Below are 19,994 nucleotides of genomic sequence, written 5' to 3'. Positions count from 1 at the left end.
CTTTCTCTGAAACATTACTGATAAAAAACAAACACATACCTGGCTACAATCGTGGAACCATTTAAATTAAATTAGAGAATAAAGGCCATTTCTACATTTCTATTTGATGGTACACCTGGGGTGTTACAAACAAGTCCTCAGGAATCACACTGCAGGTGGGAGTTGTTGTGCCAAAACACTTGAAATTTATTCACCCTCCGGAATTGTACGATCATACAAAGATATTGATATGAAGTAATCAGCGCGTTGTAACAATTAGAGGGCTAATTATCTGTACCCCACAGCTGTGTGTACTGTGAATTGTGGATGGGAAAGTGTGGCCTCATTAGAACATTATTTCTCCATAAGATTTCATTTCTTGCCAGAAAGACAACAGCACAGAGATGGCTTACCACTATCATACAATTGAAAAAATTAGTTAATGACATAATACCATACGAGATCAAAAGTACATAACAATAGAAAATGCCCTAAAAAATTCCATATAAATTTGGAGAAAATGGTGTGCATCACCTTTAATGCAACAGTCTTCCTCACTCTTGCGCTACATACCCTCATGTGGTCCGGGAATCAGAATACATATGATAGGAATTTTCACGTAAATTAGATTAGGAAGAGTATCTTATTCTTTAATAATTATATATCTAGATATCTGGCACATTTACGTAATTCTGGCAGTTCAGATATGTGCTGAGCCTTATACATATATCGTAATGAATCACAATTATGTTTTGTTAAAACAAGTTGTCTAATAGGACAACTCCTTGTCATACCGCACGTTTGGCGGCGATAAAATAAAAAAAAAGCTTATATTCACTTCCCGTGCTGGCGGCACTCCTTCTCCCTAGTGTTCCCGTGCGGTTGTTGTGACACATGACGCCGGTGCCCAATCAGCACTGGCATCACTGTCTATGCCTACTGTCGATTTGAACATGAAAAGGAAGTCAGAGGTCAGTGGCAGCCCGGACTTCCTGTTCAGGTTTACTCCGTATGAAAGAGGAGACCATGATGAAAGCGCTGATTGGGCACCGGTGTCACATGTCAAAACAACAGCACAGAGTCCAAACCGCGAGAACAGCAGCAGCCCTGGAGGACAGTGTAGGTGTTTTTATTTCATCGAGGCCAAACCTTTAGATCAAATAGGGGTTTTCCTAGTAGTGGACAGCCCCTCTAACTGTACGCACGTTATAATTTCTGCAACATTTAATTTTACAGACGTTAATAATAATAATAATGATTTGAATTCATTTTTATTTTCTTGCATGGTAGCAATATTTATTATGAAGTATCCTTCAATAAAACAAGTTAAAGAAAAAATCAGTAATCCAAAATTTCAGTTACAACCTTTCCACACTTACCGTCACCTTCAATGACACGGTTGCAGTGGAAGCAAACATCCCCAAAAAGCTGCAGAGATAAAGCCAAATGTTCATTATATTATTTTTCTTCCAAGTAAAATATAGCGTGTAATACTTCAATGCAGAATGTAGACTGATGTCTAACCTGGGCACCATTTACAAGAAATTATCAGACTGCCACAAAGAAAACATTGAGAGATTTAGTAAAAAGCATCAGAAGTTAGCGACAGCTCAGTCTGGAGAATGCAAAAAAGAAAAAAAAACAAAAAACGAACAAACTACACAACGATGTGCTGTCACTGACCTGGTTGTAATGGGTCTCACAGTAAGCCAGACCCTTTCTCTCATAGTGGCGATGGCCCAGAAATGGCTTTTCACACTTTGCACATACAAAGTGCTGGAGAAACAAAAGAAAACGGAAATTAAAACCTTGTTCCAATAACCATGCAATATGAACATTAGAGCGTCCGTGTGCCATTACTGTATTGGGGGGTTCAGCTCTGCTACATAGCTGGTACCGATAAACTAGCACCAACTGCAGCAGCTTATCCCTTTACGACATGCGCCATATATGTATGACGCTGCGGGAAGTACATATATGGTGCCACTAATTCCAGTCACCATGTCGGCGATCGTTGTGAAAGGCTGATCAATTCTCACCAGCCAATCACAGTGACGTCACAATCAGCACCAAAAGGGTTAATCTAAAATGGCAATCACCGCTCTGCACACCATCTTTACCTCAGAGTTGGCATGCAGAGCTGTTGTATTCCCCTCGGTGTTACCTGAGAGAGAAATTCATCGGCAGTCAGTGCGATCGGTGTGGCGTATGTGTGCTCTTCCCGTGGCTGCAGCTCTCTGATCAGTACTGCTGTTGATCAGAGTCTGCGCCAAAGGAGTGTTTCATTTTTTAGATTTAGCTAGAGTAGCAGATGTCGCAGTGTAAGTGATATCCAATTTTTTTTTTTCCCCAGAAAAAATAGTAGTTAGTACCGAGTAGTTTTATGGTAGGAATGTAGCAAGTTAGGGGAGCGGACGTCACAGTGTTAAGTGACGTCAGATTTTCTTTTAGAAAACTTAATAGTAGTTAGTAGAATAGCTTTCTAAGGTAAGGAATTAAAGAAAAATATATTTATAGCTAGTGCATTAGGGGAGCGTACGTCGCAGTGTTAGACGTCAGTTTTTCTTTTGCAAGAAAAAAATAGTAATTTTAAATTTATAGGTACGGTTTTAGTGTAGTGAATGAAATTTTTTTATACAGACTTTTTTTTTTTACATTTACTGGTTTTTCTTTTCAGATTTCACTTCTAAATTTTTCTTTGACTTTTTTTTTTTTTTATATATAATTAGTGCCCTTTACACAAGCGCCACCCGTGTAAAAAGCCCCACCCGTGTAAGGCTATGTGCACACGTAGATTTTGTTCCTGCGGATTTTTCCACGCGGATTTCTAAAAATCCGCAGGTAAAATCTCAGGTCAAAAGACCTGCGGTTTCACATCTCTACAATGGAGAATGTGTGAAACCACAGCGGAATCCACACAAAGAATTGACATGCTGCAGATTTGAACCAGCAGCAAATCCGCGCGGAAAAATCTGCAGCATGTGCACAGCGTTTTACAGTTTACCATTGAAAACAATGGTACTGTACAAGGCACCTAAATCTGCTGCGGACCCGCAGAGCCTGAAACGCTGCGGATCCGCAGCCGAATCCGCACACAGCCTAAAAAGCCCCACCCATGTAAAAGCCACACACACACTATTCACCAGAGGAGGCATACGCTTTCCTTCCTTGCCTTGGTTCAGGCAGATCCCACTAATTCTTTTCCTCCTCGTCTAGTGAGGAACCCCCAGCAAGGCGCCCTAGGACACCCTTGGCAACCCCTGCAGCAATTGATCCCATATGGATTCCACTCCCCGAAAATTATCAGCCTGTTAGTCCAGATTTCATTCGCAGCTTAGGAATTAATTTGACACCACCAGCCTCAATGAAATTTATTTTTTTTATTTTTTCAAATTCTTTTTCAGCAAGGAAATAATAAATGTTATGCTGGCTCAGACAAAATTGTATACCCATCAATTTTTCAGCCAAAATCCCATATCATATGCCAGATGGACCCTTGTAAATGCAGCAGAGATACCATTTGGGGCATAGTGCTGCATAAGGGCATAGTAGGGAAAAAAAAAAAAAAACAGATTTGGCAATACTGGAGTACTGATATTCTCTACAACACACCAGTATTCCGTATGGCCATGACAAGGACACAATATGAAACAAATATTTGCGTTGTGATAATGTGCAGTGTCCTCTCCGAAACAATCATAGCTTTGATAGTCTATACAAAATTCGGCTAGTAGTTGACCAACCACTTCAGCAGATAATTTGCCGAGTCATACAACTCCTTAAAGGGGCATCGATATAGATGAATTTCTGGTTCATTTCAAAGGGATGCTAACATTTGTACAATACCTGCCCAGTAAGGCCTGTTTCACACTCCAGTCTTTTGGCGTCAGTCAAAATCTGTTAGGAGAAAAAAACGAATTTGACGGATTTGCCCGCTAGATCCGTCTTTTTCCCCATAGACTTGTATTACCGACGGATGGCCATCAGTTTCGTCTGTCATATGAAAATCTCTCTCAGAATCCTATTCCTTTAAATTTCCTACAGTGGCTGCTGATCCGATGCATCAAATTTTTGTACGCTCTGCACTGGATCAGTCTTTGCACTCTTTGATGGATTGTGACTGATGCAAAAAGACTGAAGTGTAAAACAGGCCTAAGAGGACTAGGTACGGAATTAAACTGTACAGGTTGTGCGACAGTAACAGGGCACACAGATTTAGGGTCTACGAGGGGAAGGACATCCAGATTAAACCCCCCTGAATTCCCCCCTGTCCTGGGGGTGAGTAGTAAAATTGTGTGAGAATTGCTGCACCAGCCTCCCAGTCTTCAAGACCTTCTCTGTCAGATATAGTTGCATGCGGCACCGAGCGGAAAAAAAAAAATCAAAAAAAAAAAAATCAGAGAGGCCTCCCTAAGCCGCTAATTGGCTAACTGCTGAGAAAGGGTGAGAGCAAAGCCCAATGCAGCAACAACATGCTGGTGGTGAAGCAGAACGTCAAGAGGGATGTCCTTATCTTGACCACCATATACCATGAGAACAGCTCCCTTGTCACTGTCCGAGGAACCACAACACAAGTCCCAAAGTCAGACTGTATCCTGGATTATAATTAATGGGTGGTGTAGATTTCTCAGATCAGGTCCTCAAACGATACAGTGCCATGTGAAAAGCTAAAGTATGAAACAAAAAATTGTCTGTGCACATTGTATAGACAGCATTGTACAATGCTTTTGTGCTGTTCCAATCTGCAGGCAATACGGGGACCTTCCTTCAGTTTCAGGAGGTAGTCATCAAGGTCCTACTGTTTGGCACTCAGGAAGGTGAAGTCCCAGTACTTCTGAAACAGATTGTGCCCGTATTGTCCCAGATCAATATTTTCCAGCAGACGCGCTGACCCCCATCCCCTGCAAAGGACTTCTTTACAGGTATTATTGCCTACCTTATTTGTACTCTATATATTACCTATAGTGGCTGGAGATATCCATAATGACATCTGTTGGATGTATTATGGCCAGTGGCCCTGGGCAGATTTTCTGTCTACATATCTATATGAATTTTTACATACACACATATACACACACACTCTAGAGAATTTCAATCAACTCCATTTCAGCATTCACCATATATTACCTTTTTTTTTTTTTTTTTTTTTTAAGATGTGTGCAATAATGCCGAAAAAATATTGAATTGCTATAATGTTCCTGTTTTCATGGCAGTAATTCCCCCCAAAAGCGCAATAAAAAGTGAGAAAAATATTGCATGTACCTCAAAAAATGTTATCAATTACAACATTAGCTCAAAGTGCACAAAAACACAAAACAAGCCTTCACATCAGAAGTATGAAAAAAAGCTACTGAAAACTACACAAACCAATTATTTCTTTTGCAATTACACAAAAAACAAAACAAAACAAAAAAAAAAAACAACTAAAAACCCTTTATATATTTAATATCAACATAGATCGTACCGGCCTTGAAAATTGTGCTGCCAGGTCATTTAACAGCATAATGAAGGCCGGAAAATGAAACCCCCCCAAAACAATCATGGATTGCATATTCTGCTTTATTAGTCTTGAATTAACCCTGTTTTTACCTCCACATGCCATTGCTTTCCCATAGCGTTCACTACTCGGCCTTCAATTGGTCTCCTGCAGGCTCCACAGATTGGGACTCCCATCTTGTCATGGCAAGGCAGGCAGTACAGTTCTCCTTTCAATTCCCGAGCATCAGCTGTGAGCTCCTTTCTACGAATAGTCAGATATATATACTGAAGCACATTTCTCTATTAACATCAACATCAGTCAACACTTAGATCTGAAATCAAGTTTATGAGCAAACAACCCCAGAGCAGAATATTGCACACATGCAAAATTATATATATATATATATATATATATATATATATATATATATATATATATATATATATATATATATATATATATATATATACATACACACACACATACATACACACATACACACACACACACATATCTTATATATTTCACTTAAAATCTTTCTATAGGACTGTTATGTGGCCGATTTCTATTTCTACAGCTATTATAATAATAAAGTAGATAAGTTGTAGTAAAGTACAGCACAAAACAGGAAAGCTACAATAAAGAGCAACAAAAATTGAGCCTCCATTTTGATCCATACCCGCAGTTGGCACAGTTGAAGTGATCTGGATGGTAAGGGTCATTCTTGAATATTAGTGGCTGCTCATCAATAATGGCATGGCATTTTTGGCAGATGTATTTTCCCAAGCCCCTGGCTTTCTCGCGGTTATGGCAAGGACGACACAAGTGTCTAAACAAAACAGAAAAAAAAACCAAAAACACATTCCAAGTTTATGCAAGGAGCAAGTAATAGTCAGTTTACCCGGCGTGTACGTGTATACACTCACACACATATTACAGTGAAGGTGTCAGGCGTGTTTTCTAGGAGACAGAAAATTGCGGCACAGAGCTGGAAGTGGACCAATTGCATCCTGAATCATAGTGTGTGCTGGTATTATCAGGGGCGCCATGTGACATCATCGGGGCTCACCAAACATGTGTAATGAAATCATCAGCATTCTCCCAGAGGGAATGTGTCCGTAACAGAAGTGCCACACATTTTCAGATAGGTATGCTTTTCTCAATGCAATCCCCTCCTTTCGTAGAAAGTTCTTCAGGTGAAACTCAATACTCAGGGTATGGCCCTCTGGAGAGCTCTGCAGCCACCTGATTGTTACCAGGCACAGCTCTATACTGTTAGTAGTGGCTCTCGCCAGCCTTGCAGCTCTCTCCCATTCATCTGAAAAGGACTAAGCTGCAATATTAGGCAGTGCCACTGCTAAAAAGTACAGAGATGTGCATGGTTAACAATAAAGAGGCCCAACAATCTGATATTGACAACTCATCCTAAGGACAGGTCATCAATAGCAAAGTCCCAAAACCGGTTTACATATGGAATCAAATTTTGGAAATTTTTATAACCCCTCATGTCATTTTCCTTGCTGCAAGCAAAGTACCAAACGTTATTTGAAAAGTACAGTTCTTAACCTTTTGATTTATAAATGTAAGACATTAGTAAAGCACACATCACAATACCCAGCTCAATCTGCAGCCACACTGTCTAATGGGATTACCGTCATCCCCTCCGCTGCATGCGAGCTCAGACAATGGTATGAGTGGATAAATCTGGCCCCAACGTCATGGTATACACGTCCTTCGGATTACACACGGGAGCCTGCCATCGAGAAATCAGTGCCTGATCAGCGTGGGACAGTCACTCACCTGCCGGCATTCTTCACAAAGCCAATATCTGCCAGCACTTGCTGACAGATGTCACAGCGGAAGCACTCAGGATGCCAGCTATTATTCATAGCCTTGATAACGCGGCCAATGATGAATTCACCTACAGAAGGATGAAGAGGTGACCTTTATTTATCAGCACAAACATCAATAAGCGCACGGGCGAGATAATAAAAGCACAATCAAGCCTAGCAAAAGTGATGCATATTTTTTTCCCACTGATGTGGATGCATAAAGCGTAGTTTTATTATGAACAAATTTTATAATTTTTCACCACAGTAGAAATCACAACAATATGGCTGAACATTAGCACTACCAGCACAAGGCCACATTCACACACCGAGTACTGGGTCAGTATTTTACAACCGTATATGAAAGGAAAAACAAGGAGAGGAACAAATCAGAGAAAAGTATAATAGAAACACGTCACCATTTCTGTAGTTATCACCCACTCCTGGTTTTGGCTTCCAAATACTGAATGTGTGCACGTGACCTAACACCCAAAATATGTTGATCACAGAGTCCATAATGAAGTTTTTTTTTTTTTTAAAGCTTTAAGTACATGAAGTAGACCCTTTATCATTAATTCTTTAGGTGAGAAGCCTTTTCATTTCAGGGATGTGACAGACCGCCCTAGATAGCTATAAGACCTCTAGTTCTGTGCACGATTTAATAAGTAGCCAACATTTGGCAGATGGTCAGAAGCTGTTCATTCCAGCTAGCGTGTTCTGATCTACATTACCCAATGAAAAGAACCACGTCCTCCTGGGATCCTAAGGGCAAAGCCGATATAAAATGTTCTCACATATTCCGCATAGCAAGTCCTGTGTGTACATAACACTGGCTGACGAGGAAACTAATACAGATGGGCTTACCGCACTCGTGGCAACATGGGGCGAAGAGCATCTGGAAATCATGTTCACAATACTTCCGTCCTTCAAACTGCAATCAGATGATGTCAGTGATAAGTCACAATATATACACATACATCAAGGGTACATGACAATTCTAGCATTAGGACAGGGTCAGATAAGCATATGCAAAATTATCTGTTTTTCATCCAGAAAAAAGACGTTTTATCCGCATTGTCATCTGTATGATGCAATCTGAATGGTTTTCTGCATACATCTGTATGGCAGCTATTTTTAGATGAACAATTTAATACATAATAAAAGGCTAAATACAGTTTCCATGTTATTATAACGGATCTGTGACGAACACGACAAACGGATGATAGGATATGATATAGAGCATCATTCATGTGAACTTACACATAGACTCCCATTGGTCAGTGTGCTGTCTACCAGGTTTGTATACGGACAGCACATGGCCCGCTTACAGGCTCGTCTGAACGAGCCCTTAGATTGTAAGAGCAAATGGGGCTGGTTTCCTCCTATTTGTTTCTGCAATTGTACTGACAGTAACGATCCCATAGCCACAGGTCATTTGAGGATTTGATCATTTACAGTCACTCTTTATTGTGGTCAAATTATTCCTATTTGCTTGACTGATGAAGAAATGGCAGCAGAGAATCAGAAATCCTACATCAGACTGGCACGAGGTGCCCCCGAATCACACATTGTACTAGGTCACAGAACGGCATGTTACAGCGCAAGATAAGAATGCAGATAGTGCAGCATTCCATGAGATTTTAGTCTGGGAAAGGCTCTTTTTCCGAGCACTACACATGAAGCTTGCCTTTGTGCAGGAAACATCTGTACTGTTGGCATCAGGACGCACTGATACCTGTGACCTCAGCCCATTGTAAAGAGCAAAACATCACAAATCTGGCCACTCGCTGCACCAAATGTCACTGCTTGGATCTGTAAAGGAGAAGATTCATCATGTCTGCAGAGTAGAGGTTTCTCAAAAGGAACACTACAGGACAAAGTGATACACTATACCTGATGGAGGACCGGAAGAGGGCACTTTATTGTGCCGAAATGAAAAGAACACCAAAGACATAAGTAATGCTCCTACCCTTAAGGCACAACACTAGTCATAACACAGCTTATCCTGGTGTATTCCTTTATTACACGATAATTGTGGCTGAGGCTCCGATTCCGACTTCGTGTAGTTTTAGTGGAGGAGATATGTATATAGGGGCAGCATGTGGATAGCACTGCAGCCTTGCAGCGCTGGAGTCCTGGGTTCAAATCCCACCAAGGACAACATCTGCAAGGAGTTTGTATGTTCTCCCCGTATTTGCATGGGTTTCCTCCCACATTCCAGGCATACTAATAGGGAATTTAGATTGTGAGCCCCATCAGGGACAGTAATGATAATGTGTGCACACTGTAAAGTGCTGTGGAATATGTTAGCACTATATAAAGATTATTATTATTATTAGATAGATGGAGGTGTAAATCGTAGCTAATAAGGGTAGTAGTAATCTGGGGGCATATGACGCGCTCCATTAATTTTAGTGGGGGAGATATATACTATATGGACGCTGGTGGAAATTGTAGGTAGTAAGGGTAGCAGTAAATTAGGGGCAGCTGCCCCGCTCTTTCCTTTTCAGATTATGTACTGCCAGGTCCCATTCTATACTGGCACAGCGCTTTTTACATTGTGTTACTAAATGTCTATTATAGGGTTAACTCCCTCAACAAGTCTATTTGTATACCTGTATCCAGGCAATGGCCACCTTCCAGCTGATGCAACGGCAATCGCACTATATGTAGCCGCCCCTGACTGGTTCCAATAGGAGGCCTGGGATTGGCTAGTGTGCGTGCGGTTCAGTAGTGGGAGGAGGGCATTGTTTTTAAATGCTGGGCTTCCATGCCGACGCGGCTGGCTCATATCATGGCCAGGAGTGTAATGCTCCAGTGTGACTATATCAAGCACACAAACAAAAAATAGCCTCCTGATGTGCCCATCAATACAGTATAGGGCGAAACGCGTCGAGGCAATATTAGCAGAGGCACTATGGACTGTATTATCATGGCCCAGCGCTAATGTTAGGCTTTAGACTTAGTTCCCAGAAATAAGGGGTAGTGTGTGCCTATGAGGAGGCGCGTGAGTGATTACATCTGAGTGGAGGTGATTCCTCCAACAATAAAATATCACTGCTCTGTCTCTAGCCGTCCATAGGAGCTTCTATTATGAGCATTTTTATATTAAATGAATGACACCGGTTCTGTTCTAGTGCACTAGGTGGCGGCTTATATTTCAACATAGTAATCATATGTAAACCATCTACAATTAATATCTTACTACTAAAGGCAAAGTGCAATTACCGGTGGACTCCTATGTGCAAGAGATATAATCTTGGGATATACAGGGTCCGACTGCAAGGCTCATTCTAAAAAATATTCAACGTTATTAGGGCAAAGTACAATTAATAATTCTTTGCACCATATGCCTTGGGGATGGTATCCTTGTGACATAGTGGGGGAGATCCAGGTTCTTGTGTACCTGTACTCCCTTAAGGATATTATACTGGGTCCTCCCATCCCTGATATTCCGATGTCCAATTTTTAATCTCATTAGTGTCCATTTCTCTGATAGGATGATACTAAGAGTTTAATGGACAGACAGGACACCATCAGGGTGGACCGGTTATATAAATAATTTTATTGAGATTATTAAAGTTGTACTTTATTTTTGTTATTCCACCTCAGTCAGCGATTTTGTTTAATTGATGGTACCAGTTATTTGCGCATATAGGGTCCTCAATCAGTGATGTGCAGATTCCCTAATACGGTGAGGAATTTTGCTGCTTAATAATGTAAATGGTGATACGGCAAAAAGCACTATAACGTAACACAGGCATCACCCTGAATGAGCAACCTGACGTAATGTGACAAAAGCACGTCCAATATTTTATTAGCGTTAAGTCTTTATGGACAAGCCACGCTCCAGAAACCTTTGTAAATCTGTGTGAAAACGTTGTCCTCTTCTGACTTCCTGATCCTTGGTCTGACTGATAGAACCCCCAGAGATCCTGACAATGAGGCTCTGAACTGAGTGAAATGGAGAATGTGAACCCCTACTCCATTTTCTGTTCTTGGCTATTTCCAGCAGTCCCACAGACATGGAATGGTGCTTGACCTCCACTCCATTCAAATGGCACTCTGCAGAGAGCTTTTCTGGAAATATCAATTGTCACACCCCACTTAAATCCGTAAGTTGTCCCATATCGATGGCTAAGGGTAACTCCCTTTAACCACAATGTCCACAGGTTGCCAGCGATCATTAGAACCCCAGCTGTTACCACTTGGTGGCACAGACTGCTGATCTTTTTAGTCATCATGCTTTACAGAGTAACTCAGGTCAGAATAGCTGGAGAGCGGATACTTGGCTCATATAAAAAAAACTACAAGCAGCGTAACCAGTGGAAAAAGGCAGCAGTTATATATCCAAGCCCAATGAGGCTCAGTTAGGAAAGGGAATTCTGAAGTTCAGGCTCACAGGGGAGAATGAGCTACTGAGGTCCAAGCAAACTGCTGAGTTGGAACTCAATTCCCAGGCGGCAACTAATACAAAGCACATGTAGAATTATATGCGGCCATCTAAAGGATTAAAGGGGCTGTCCACACATTATAACTGTCCAGCATGCTCAAAAAAAGAACACCTCATGATCCCTTGCTACTCCTCTTGCAGCAGTTCCAGCCAGAAGAGAAAACAGAGGGTTGGGGAATCCAAGCAGCACTGACAAAGGAGCAGGGTGGGATTTTTGATCACACTGAGTGTTTTTCATCTTTTTCTTTTTAAAGAACTAATGTGAACAACCCTTTAACCACAATAAAAAGTCCTTGCTTGTTAGCAGATCTCTGCTTAGGCTCAGAGAGGAGAAAATGCTAAAATTACATGTAACATCCCGCCCTGCCAGTGCCAGGCAATATGGCGATACCAACAGGAGAAAACTTCAAAATGATGATTGGGATTTTCAACAGAATTACAATACAAGAATATTGAGCAACATCAGCTGTGTATAGCAGATAACTAATGCACCAAACATGGCCAAAACTCCTATCCAAGCCATTACTGTACATAGCAGCAGGGGAACCAGCCTGCGGGGAGGGTCACCGGACGCGCTCATGATCTTGAAATATCCCCTTATCTGTGAAATGCAGCTTTCCTTCCAAGATCAGCCATATATTTGTGAAATATTTTCACAGTGAATATTATGTATTGTAGTCTAAGATGGTATATGAATAAGGCCTGTTTCACACTTCCGTTTTTTGACCATCAGTCAAAAGCCACCGTTTTTGCAAAAAAACAGATCCGCCATTTTTTTTGGCGGATCCGTTTTCCCCCCCATTGATTTGCATTACCGGCGGATCTTGACGGATGGCCATCCGTTTTTTTGCGGATCCGTCAATTTTTTTGCCTCCGCCGAGATTCCTGGACGGACCATGTAACGTTTCTTGTGCTGCAGGATCCGCACTTTTATAGTGCGCATGCCCGGAGGAATGAAGTCAGGCAGAAATTTAACCCTGAAATCATTTCTGCCGGACAGAAAAAATTCATTCTCTCTCCTTCCCGGGCAGCGGTTCCTTTAAAATTCTTCATTCCGCGGATCCGTCAAAAAAACGGTCCGGTGCCATACGTTCACATCAGTTAGCAATGGATCCGCTTTCCGCCATTTTGGCGGATTTTAACTGACACAAAAAACTGAAGTGTGAAACAGGCCTAACAGGCAACTGAGAAATGGCACACAAAGGCATGGCATAGTGAGGCACAGCGCTGTGCGGATCATCTACTATTCTCAGTCATGTAGTAGACAGCCTGATCCTTAGCAAATTTGTCCTTCATGACACATCTGTGGTAGGATCATTAGTCCTAAATAAGATTCTACAGCCACAGAAATGGGGCGGCAGACCGCTGGATATAACTGGTAATAAGAGTATAAAAATCCAACTATTTACCTCATAGAAGAGCCCCTCCGGAAACTGCTGGAAGCACTGTGCGCACACGAAGCACTGCTCATGGTACAGTTCTCCATTACTGTTCACAATCTTCTCTGCCGGTGCAAAGCCAGACCTGCAGCGCTCACACATCGCATTCGCCAGAGCATTCGCCATGTTGCTTGAAGAGAGGAAAAGGGCAAGACCTTTGTTATCACCAGTAAACTGGGCCCCATACATGTATATTAGACAAGACATACACAAAACCATGGCGACGACTGTCCCGCCATACACAGAACCATGGCGACGACTGTCCCGCCATACACAGAACCATGGCGACGACTGTCCCGCCATACACAGAACCATGGCGACGACTGTCCCGCCATACACAGAACCATGGCGACGACTGTCCCGCCATACACAGAACCATGGCGACGACTGTCCCGCCATACACAGGACTATGGTGACGACTGTGCCACCATACACAGGACTATGGCGACGACTGTCCCGCCATACACAGAACCATGGCGACGACTGTCCCGCCATACACAGAACCATGGCGACGACTGTCCCGCCATACACAGAACCATGGCGACGACTGTCCCGCCATACACAGAACCATGGCGACGACTGTCCCGCCATACACAGAACCATGGCGACGACTGTCCCGCCATACACAGAACCATGGCGACGACTGTCCCGCCATACACAGAACCATGGCGACGACTGTCCCGCCATACACAGAACCATGGCGACGACTGTCCCGCCATACACAGAACCATGGCGACAACTGTCCCGCCATACACAGGACTATGGTGACGACTGTGCCGCCATACAAAGGACTATGGTGACGACTGTCCCGCCATACACAGGACTATGGTGACGACTGTCCCGCCATACACAGGACTATGGTGACGAATATCCGGCTTACACAGGCCATACACAGAACTATGGTGACGAATGTCCCGCTTACCCCAGCCATACACAGAACTATGGCGACAAATGTCACTCTTACACAGGCCATACACAGAACTATGATGACGAATGTCCCGCTTACACTGGCCATGTGCATGATAGCCCTGTGGGCAACCAATGTCATTTTATGGATTAGAGGCACTTTGCTTGGAGATTAAGAAAACCACTGGAACAAGAGACCTTTTTTTAAGGAATTCTGATCTGATGCCTGATTTCCAACCACAATGGCTAACACTGTATTTGCTTACATGATGGCAAGCTAATGGTATGTTCATGTGGCCCCTTCATAGCTTTGGCTGCCTTTAAAGATGGCTAGTTCTGAAGCATCCAATGATTGAGAGCATAAGTCACCTTAATGCTGGAGCCAATCACAGGCGGCAGTGGGTCCTGCTGATGGTAGTATGGCAATCTTATAAAAGCTGTTTCTTCTGCATTGATGTTTTAAAATGTCATTACAGAGTAAAGTGTGGACTGCCCAGACATTTAAAGCCTATAGGAGGTCCAGAATAAGTTACAAGAGCACTAGTCATCAGATCTAAAGTGGACAGTTTTTGTGCTCATTTTATTCCTCCTGCCTAACTGATCAAGAGATTTTTTTTTTTTTTTTTTTTTAAATATGCTATATGGTTCCAGTGATCTGGGTATTTTTTATCTAGCACTATTTTGCCTATATAGTTATGGTCTTTACATAGAGAGAGGAGCTCACGGTAATAATGTAAAGTTGCCTAAATGCACTCCCCAGAGAATCCTGTGAGCAATGCCCTCTTGATAAAGATCACAAGATTTAGGACTGAAGTCCCAAATCTCTGGAAGTGTAGAGCGGAATTTAAAGAAAAAAAACAAAAAAAAAACAAAAACAAAAAAACAATACCCATTGGAGCAATGGAAATGAAATAAGAGCTAAGATTGGCAACGTCTGACCTGGTGACAGGTAAAACATCAACAGCTTATAAACAACCCATTATTGGCTCCTGGCAGAAAGGGAAGTTGGGAGATTGATAGATGACATAGTGCGGAGTATAGAAGAGCAGTGCTGCTACAGGATGTCCCAAAATTTGGTGTATAGAAACAGCTGATGAATTCTCCAAAATTATCCAGAGGGCTCCACTGTCACAACAGAGGCCAAGAGTGTATAAAAGTGTACATTTTTTGGTGGTAAAGAACAGCATGGCAGGCTACACTAAAATTAGGACCATACGATTATGCAAACTACAAGCAAAGCAATAGACAAAGAGGAAGAACATATTTTAACCACATGCACGGAAAAATACCTCCTAAAATACATTTGCCATCCTAGTGGTACACTAGTTATCACAAAAGACAAAATCATTACCCTGACAAGCTGATTTTTTGCCACTATAAATGCACAGATTATCGCCCCAACCACACAGATAGGACCTGATGATCTCCCAATTCAATACCATTGTTTTCCAGACACTATGTTGGTTAAAGAAAAAAATTAGCCGACAATCGAGGTGAAGGGCCATCTTCACTTACAATCTGGCGTAGAAGTCACAGATTTCTTTGTACACTTTGACATCGCTCCGTCTCCTCTGCAGGTTTGACACTGGTTTTTCATCTTCTCCCCCACTCTCTTCAGGTGCAAAATTGCTGGTTACCTCCATAGGAGGCAATTCTCCATTCTCAGGAATGTCAGGGTGCATCCTGGACTGAACTTCCATCATTTTACTTCCAGAAAGGTTTTAAAACCTATCAGAAATGTTTGAAGATCTCCGATTGTAGAGGACGGCAGGACACAAGTGTTCCAGGCTGTACTCCAGGCAGTGTCAGTCTGACTCCTGGGAGATCCATTACAGCACTGCCCACATTCCACAGCACAGATTCCTACTAAGGCTGTGGAGTAGAAAGCACGTCACTACTGAGAGGTGGGATTCAGCTGCCATGGCTGTTGATGTTACAAATTCCAGTACATCCACAGAGTCGGAGCCCGACAATACCGGCATAGCTCACAATGGTTAATGGTGCTTCTACAGAGACATTCCAGAGCCTGTAGAAACCCCGACTAACTTGAGCTGGAGTATACCATCAGCTCATACTACTGACCGTAATGCTATCACTAATTACCAGTCCATAACTGTCTCCCAGTTAACAATTAGCAAAAATTCCTACATCATTCTCTCAGGGCCGGCTCCAGGTTTTTGAGGGCCCCAGGCGAAAGAGTCTCAGTGGGCCCCCCCCCCATAACACATACCACAATTTATGCCGTGTGACATCTGTGGTGATGGCCAAAAATGGACTTGTCTTCGTGTGGATCACACGGACACGCATGTGATCCTCACGGACACTCGTTCTGTGGCAAAACACGTTCATGTGAAGAAGGCTACTGATTAGTAGTGTACGCATGAAAGAAAGAAGAGAGAGAAAGAAGAGCGAGAGGAGAGAGAGAGAGAGAGAGAGAGAGAGAGAGAAAGAAGAGCGAGAGGAGAGAGAGAGAGAGAGAGAGAGAAAGAAGAGCGAGAGGAGAGAGAGAGAGAGAGAGAGAGAGAGAGAGAGAGAGAAAGAAGAGCGAGAGGAGAGAGAGAGAGAAAGAAGAGCGAGAGGAGAGAGAGAGAGAAAGAAGAGCGAGAGGAGAGAGAGAGAGAAAGAAGAGCGAGAGGAGAGAGAGAGAGAAAGAACAGCGAGAGGAGAGAGAGAGAGAGAGAGAGAAAGAAGAGCGAGAGGAGAGAGAGAGAGAGAGAAAGAAGAGCGAGAGGAGAGAGAGAGAGAGAAAGAAGAGCGAGAGGAGAGAGAGAGAGAGAGAAAGAACAGCGAGAGGAGAGAGAGAGAAAGAACAGCGAGAGGAGAGAGAGAAAGAACAGCGAGAGGAGAGAGAGAAAGAACAGCGAGAGGAGAGAGAGAAAGAACAGCGAGAGGAGAGAGAGAGAGAGAGAGAGAGAGAGAAAGAACAGCGAGAGGAGAGAGAGAAAGAACAGCGAGAGGAGAGAGAGAAAGAACAGCGAGAGAAAGAAAGGACAGAGAGAAAGAAAAGAACAGAGAGACAGAAAGAGGGTAAAGAAAGAAAGAACAGAGAAAGAGAAAGAGGGTAAAGAAAGAAAGAACAGAGAGAAAGAGAAAGAGGGTAAAGAAAAAAAGAACAGAGAAAGAGAAAGAGGGTAAAGAAAGAAAAAACAGAGAGAAAGAGAAAGAGGGTAAAGAAAGAAAGAACAGAGAAAGAAAGAGGGGAAAGAAAGAACAGAGAGAAAGAAAAAAGAAAGAAAAAAAGAAAGAGTGGACAGAAAAAAAGAACAGAGAGAAAGAAAGAGGGGAAAATAGAACACAGGGAGAGAGAAAAAAGAGGGGAAAGAAAGAACGGAGAAAGAAATAACAGAGAAAAAGTGGATAGAAAAAAAAGAACAGGGAGAGAGAAAAAGGAGGGGAAAGAAAGAACAGCGGTAGAGAGAAAAATAGGGGAAAGAACAGAGAAAGAAAGGAGGGGAAAGAACAGAGCGAGAAAGAAAGAGGAAAGAGAACAGAGAGAGAGAAAGAACAGAGACAGAAAGAGGGGAAAGAAAGAACAGAGAGAGAGAAAATAAAAGATTAGAGAGAAAGAACAGAGAGAGAAAGAAACAGAGAAAGAAAAATTCTATAAAGATACCATAGCAGCCCAGCTGCCATTGTAGTGCCCACCTGAGGCTCCTGCAGGTGCAGGACCAAGGCGATCCCGCTGTCCGCTCTGTCAGAGGAGGACACGGTGATGGATCTGAAGCATTACCTGAAGTGCCTCCATGGTTCCGTCACAATCTCCTCCCGAAATTACCTCATTTCTGGTCAGCTTCCAGCACGTCACTTATGGTAGAACGCTACGTGCGAGTTTTAAATTGCTCCTTGGGGCTCCGCCGTGTACTCCTGTGTCCGTGGGAAAAGTAAGCTCGGGACTGTCTCGCTGTATCCGGGACGGTTGGGACTCGGGAGGTATAAGTGCTCCCCCCACCATACACCTCGTTCATGCACGGCTCTGCTTTGTATGCCTCGTACACACACGGCACAGCTCAATACACACAGGGCTCCGTTCCGTACACCTCATACACACACGGCTCTGCTCCGTACACCTCGTAGACACACGGCTCTGCTCCGTACACACACGGCTCCACTCCGTACACCTCGTACACACACGGCTCTGCTACATCCACCTTGTAAACACCTCCTGACCCCACACAAGTACACACACGACTCTGCTACATCCACCTTGTAAACCACTCCTGACCCCACACAAGTACACACACGGCTCTGCTACATCCACCTTGTAAACCCCTCCTGACCCCACCCAAGTACACACACGGCTCTGCTACATCCACCTTGTAAACCCCTCCTGACCCCACTGTCCCACACGTAAACTTTACCTCATCCAGACTGGCAGCACCATAATGACGAGCGACCAGCACAGCAGAGTCCTGCAGCCACCCAGATCATGTGACCCCTGACTCCTCCCCTCCTGTGACCTCATCACAGGTCGTGTGTCAGTGCCGCACACAAGATTACAGCCTAAGGAAGCGATGATCATTGCTGGCTCAGCTGTAAGGGGCTGTGTGGGTCCCTCGCGGAGGGCGCAGGATGGGGTCAGTACATGGGGGGCATGGTGGCGGCCGGCGGGTATCCCAGACCGCGTGAGTGGGCCCTCCCGTCTCGTCAGGGCCCCGGCACTTGCCCGGGTGCTGACGCCTGCCCTGCATTCTCTCATTACTGCCTAGCCACCTGTTCTCTTTGCAACCTTAATAGCACTGACATAGTCACAGAGCTGTACAATGGAAATGTCATGGAAATAAAAATGACAGGTTGCAGTACATTCCTGGCACTACCCCGGACTAACAATGGAAGTCTTCAAACAGAGGCAGGACAGACATCTGTCTGGGAAGATTTAGTGACTCCTGCTTTGAGCAGGGGGTTGGACCAGATGGCCCAGGAGGTTCCTTCCAACTCTACCATTCTATGATTCTATGCCCTTTTGTCAGGTGAAATGATTTTTAAACTTGCTGAAATATAATTGTTCTCTACAGCACATCATCCCCTGTAAAGTGGACACATGGTGCTGAGAACCATGATATCCTATGCATGGATTTCATCTTACTCCCTTACAAAACACCATACAGGTCAGAACGTGCATTGAAAATCGGCACAGCAATGAGCACACAACAGATCCGAAAATCTACGGCACACTCACAGTTGTGTTACATTTCTTTTACCTACACGCAAATTTTTGGAAAATCCCATTAACTTGTAATGTAGTCTATATTGCTGTGGATTTACATAGCTAAATTCACAACACAATCTTGAACGTGTGCACATTGGCCAACTTTACTTGGGAACTTGTCCAGTTCTTACTTCCCTTAACTGCAAAACATTTGGTTCATGCGAGCTTACCAGGGTTAACAGATGCAGCCAGCTATAATAGTGTTATTACATGACATGTAGAAAGAAAAGAGAAGCTAGGATGAACAGTGTACTCCACTGGAAAGCCTCTTACATGCCTGACCTCTCCATATAGGGCTGGGTTCTGTTTCACAGCCAGACTCCGGCATTGGCCTGCAATGCTTATTATAGAAGTGACTCCATACATGGCTCACTTCCAGGTCTGACCTTTATAGAAAATGGGGAATTGGAGAGGCGGGTAGGAATCACTATTTTGAGAGGTATACAAACAAGCTTCTCATATATAGTGCCTTGAAAAACTATTCACACTCCATGAACTTTTACAATTTTTTTCACGTTATGCTCACAAACTTAAATGGTCATATTTTCACAATTTCCATAGGAATGCTCTCACCTGTGCAATACTAAGGTCTTGATGATACTTCCACCACCTGAGAATTACTATGGTAATCCTGAGAACATTATCTGTTGGGGGCATTGGAGACTGGAGTTTGGGAAACGCTAAACCATTCCGCTGTAGCTCT

The 19,994-nt window shown here is 43.2% G+C and overlaps 1 protein-coding gene across 6 annotated transcripts in view; it reads right to left on the bottom strand.

Annotated features, from left to right (window-relative positions):
* The window catches only part of LIMS1 (LIM zinc finger domain containing 1), a 124,028-nt gene that overhangs the window by 7,887 nt on the left and 96,147 nt on the right, over positions 1-19,994 (bottom strand). For 5 of the 6 annotated variants that reach the window (XM_073590490.1, XM_073590489.1, XM_073590491.1 and 2 more), the window contains 7 exons: positions 13,150-13,309; positions 8,152-8,218; positions 7,259-7,379; positions 6,138-6,287; positions 5,569-5,719; positions 1,663-1,755; positions 1,359-1,407 (listed from right to left, as the gene is read on the bottom strand). In XM_073590490.1, coding sequence (XP_073446591.1) covers positions 1,359-1,407; positions 1,663-1,755; positions 5,569-5,719; positions 6,138-6,287; positions 7,259-7,379; positions 8,152-8,218; positions 13,150-13,305 — 787 coding nt within the window. In that variant the 5' untranslated portion in view covers positions 13,306-13,309. Of the gene's footprint in view, positions 1-1,358; positions 1,408-1,662; positions 1,756-5,568; positions 5,720-6,137; positions 6,288-7,258; positions 7,380-8,151; positions 8,219-13,149; positions 13,310-15,600; positions 15,909-19,994 lie in introns of those variants that run through there. The other variant, XM_073590487.1, reaches the window with a different exon arrangement.

Source organism: Dendrobates tinctorius, unplaced genomic scaffold, assembly GCF_039654945.1.
Source record: "Dendrobates tinctorius isolate UK_male_01 unplaced genomic scaffold, ASM3965494v1 ptg000117l, whole genome shotgun sequence".
NCBI classification, from domain to species: Eukaryota; Metazoa; Chordata; class Amphibia; order Anura; family Dendrobatidae; genus Dendrobates; species Dendrobates tinctorius.
The sequence above is the reverse complement of the archived record's forward strand: the minus strand, read 5'-3'. Positions and strand labels throughout refer to the sequence as shown.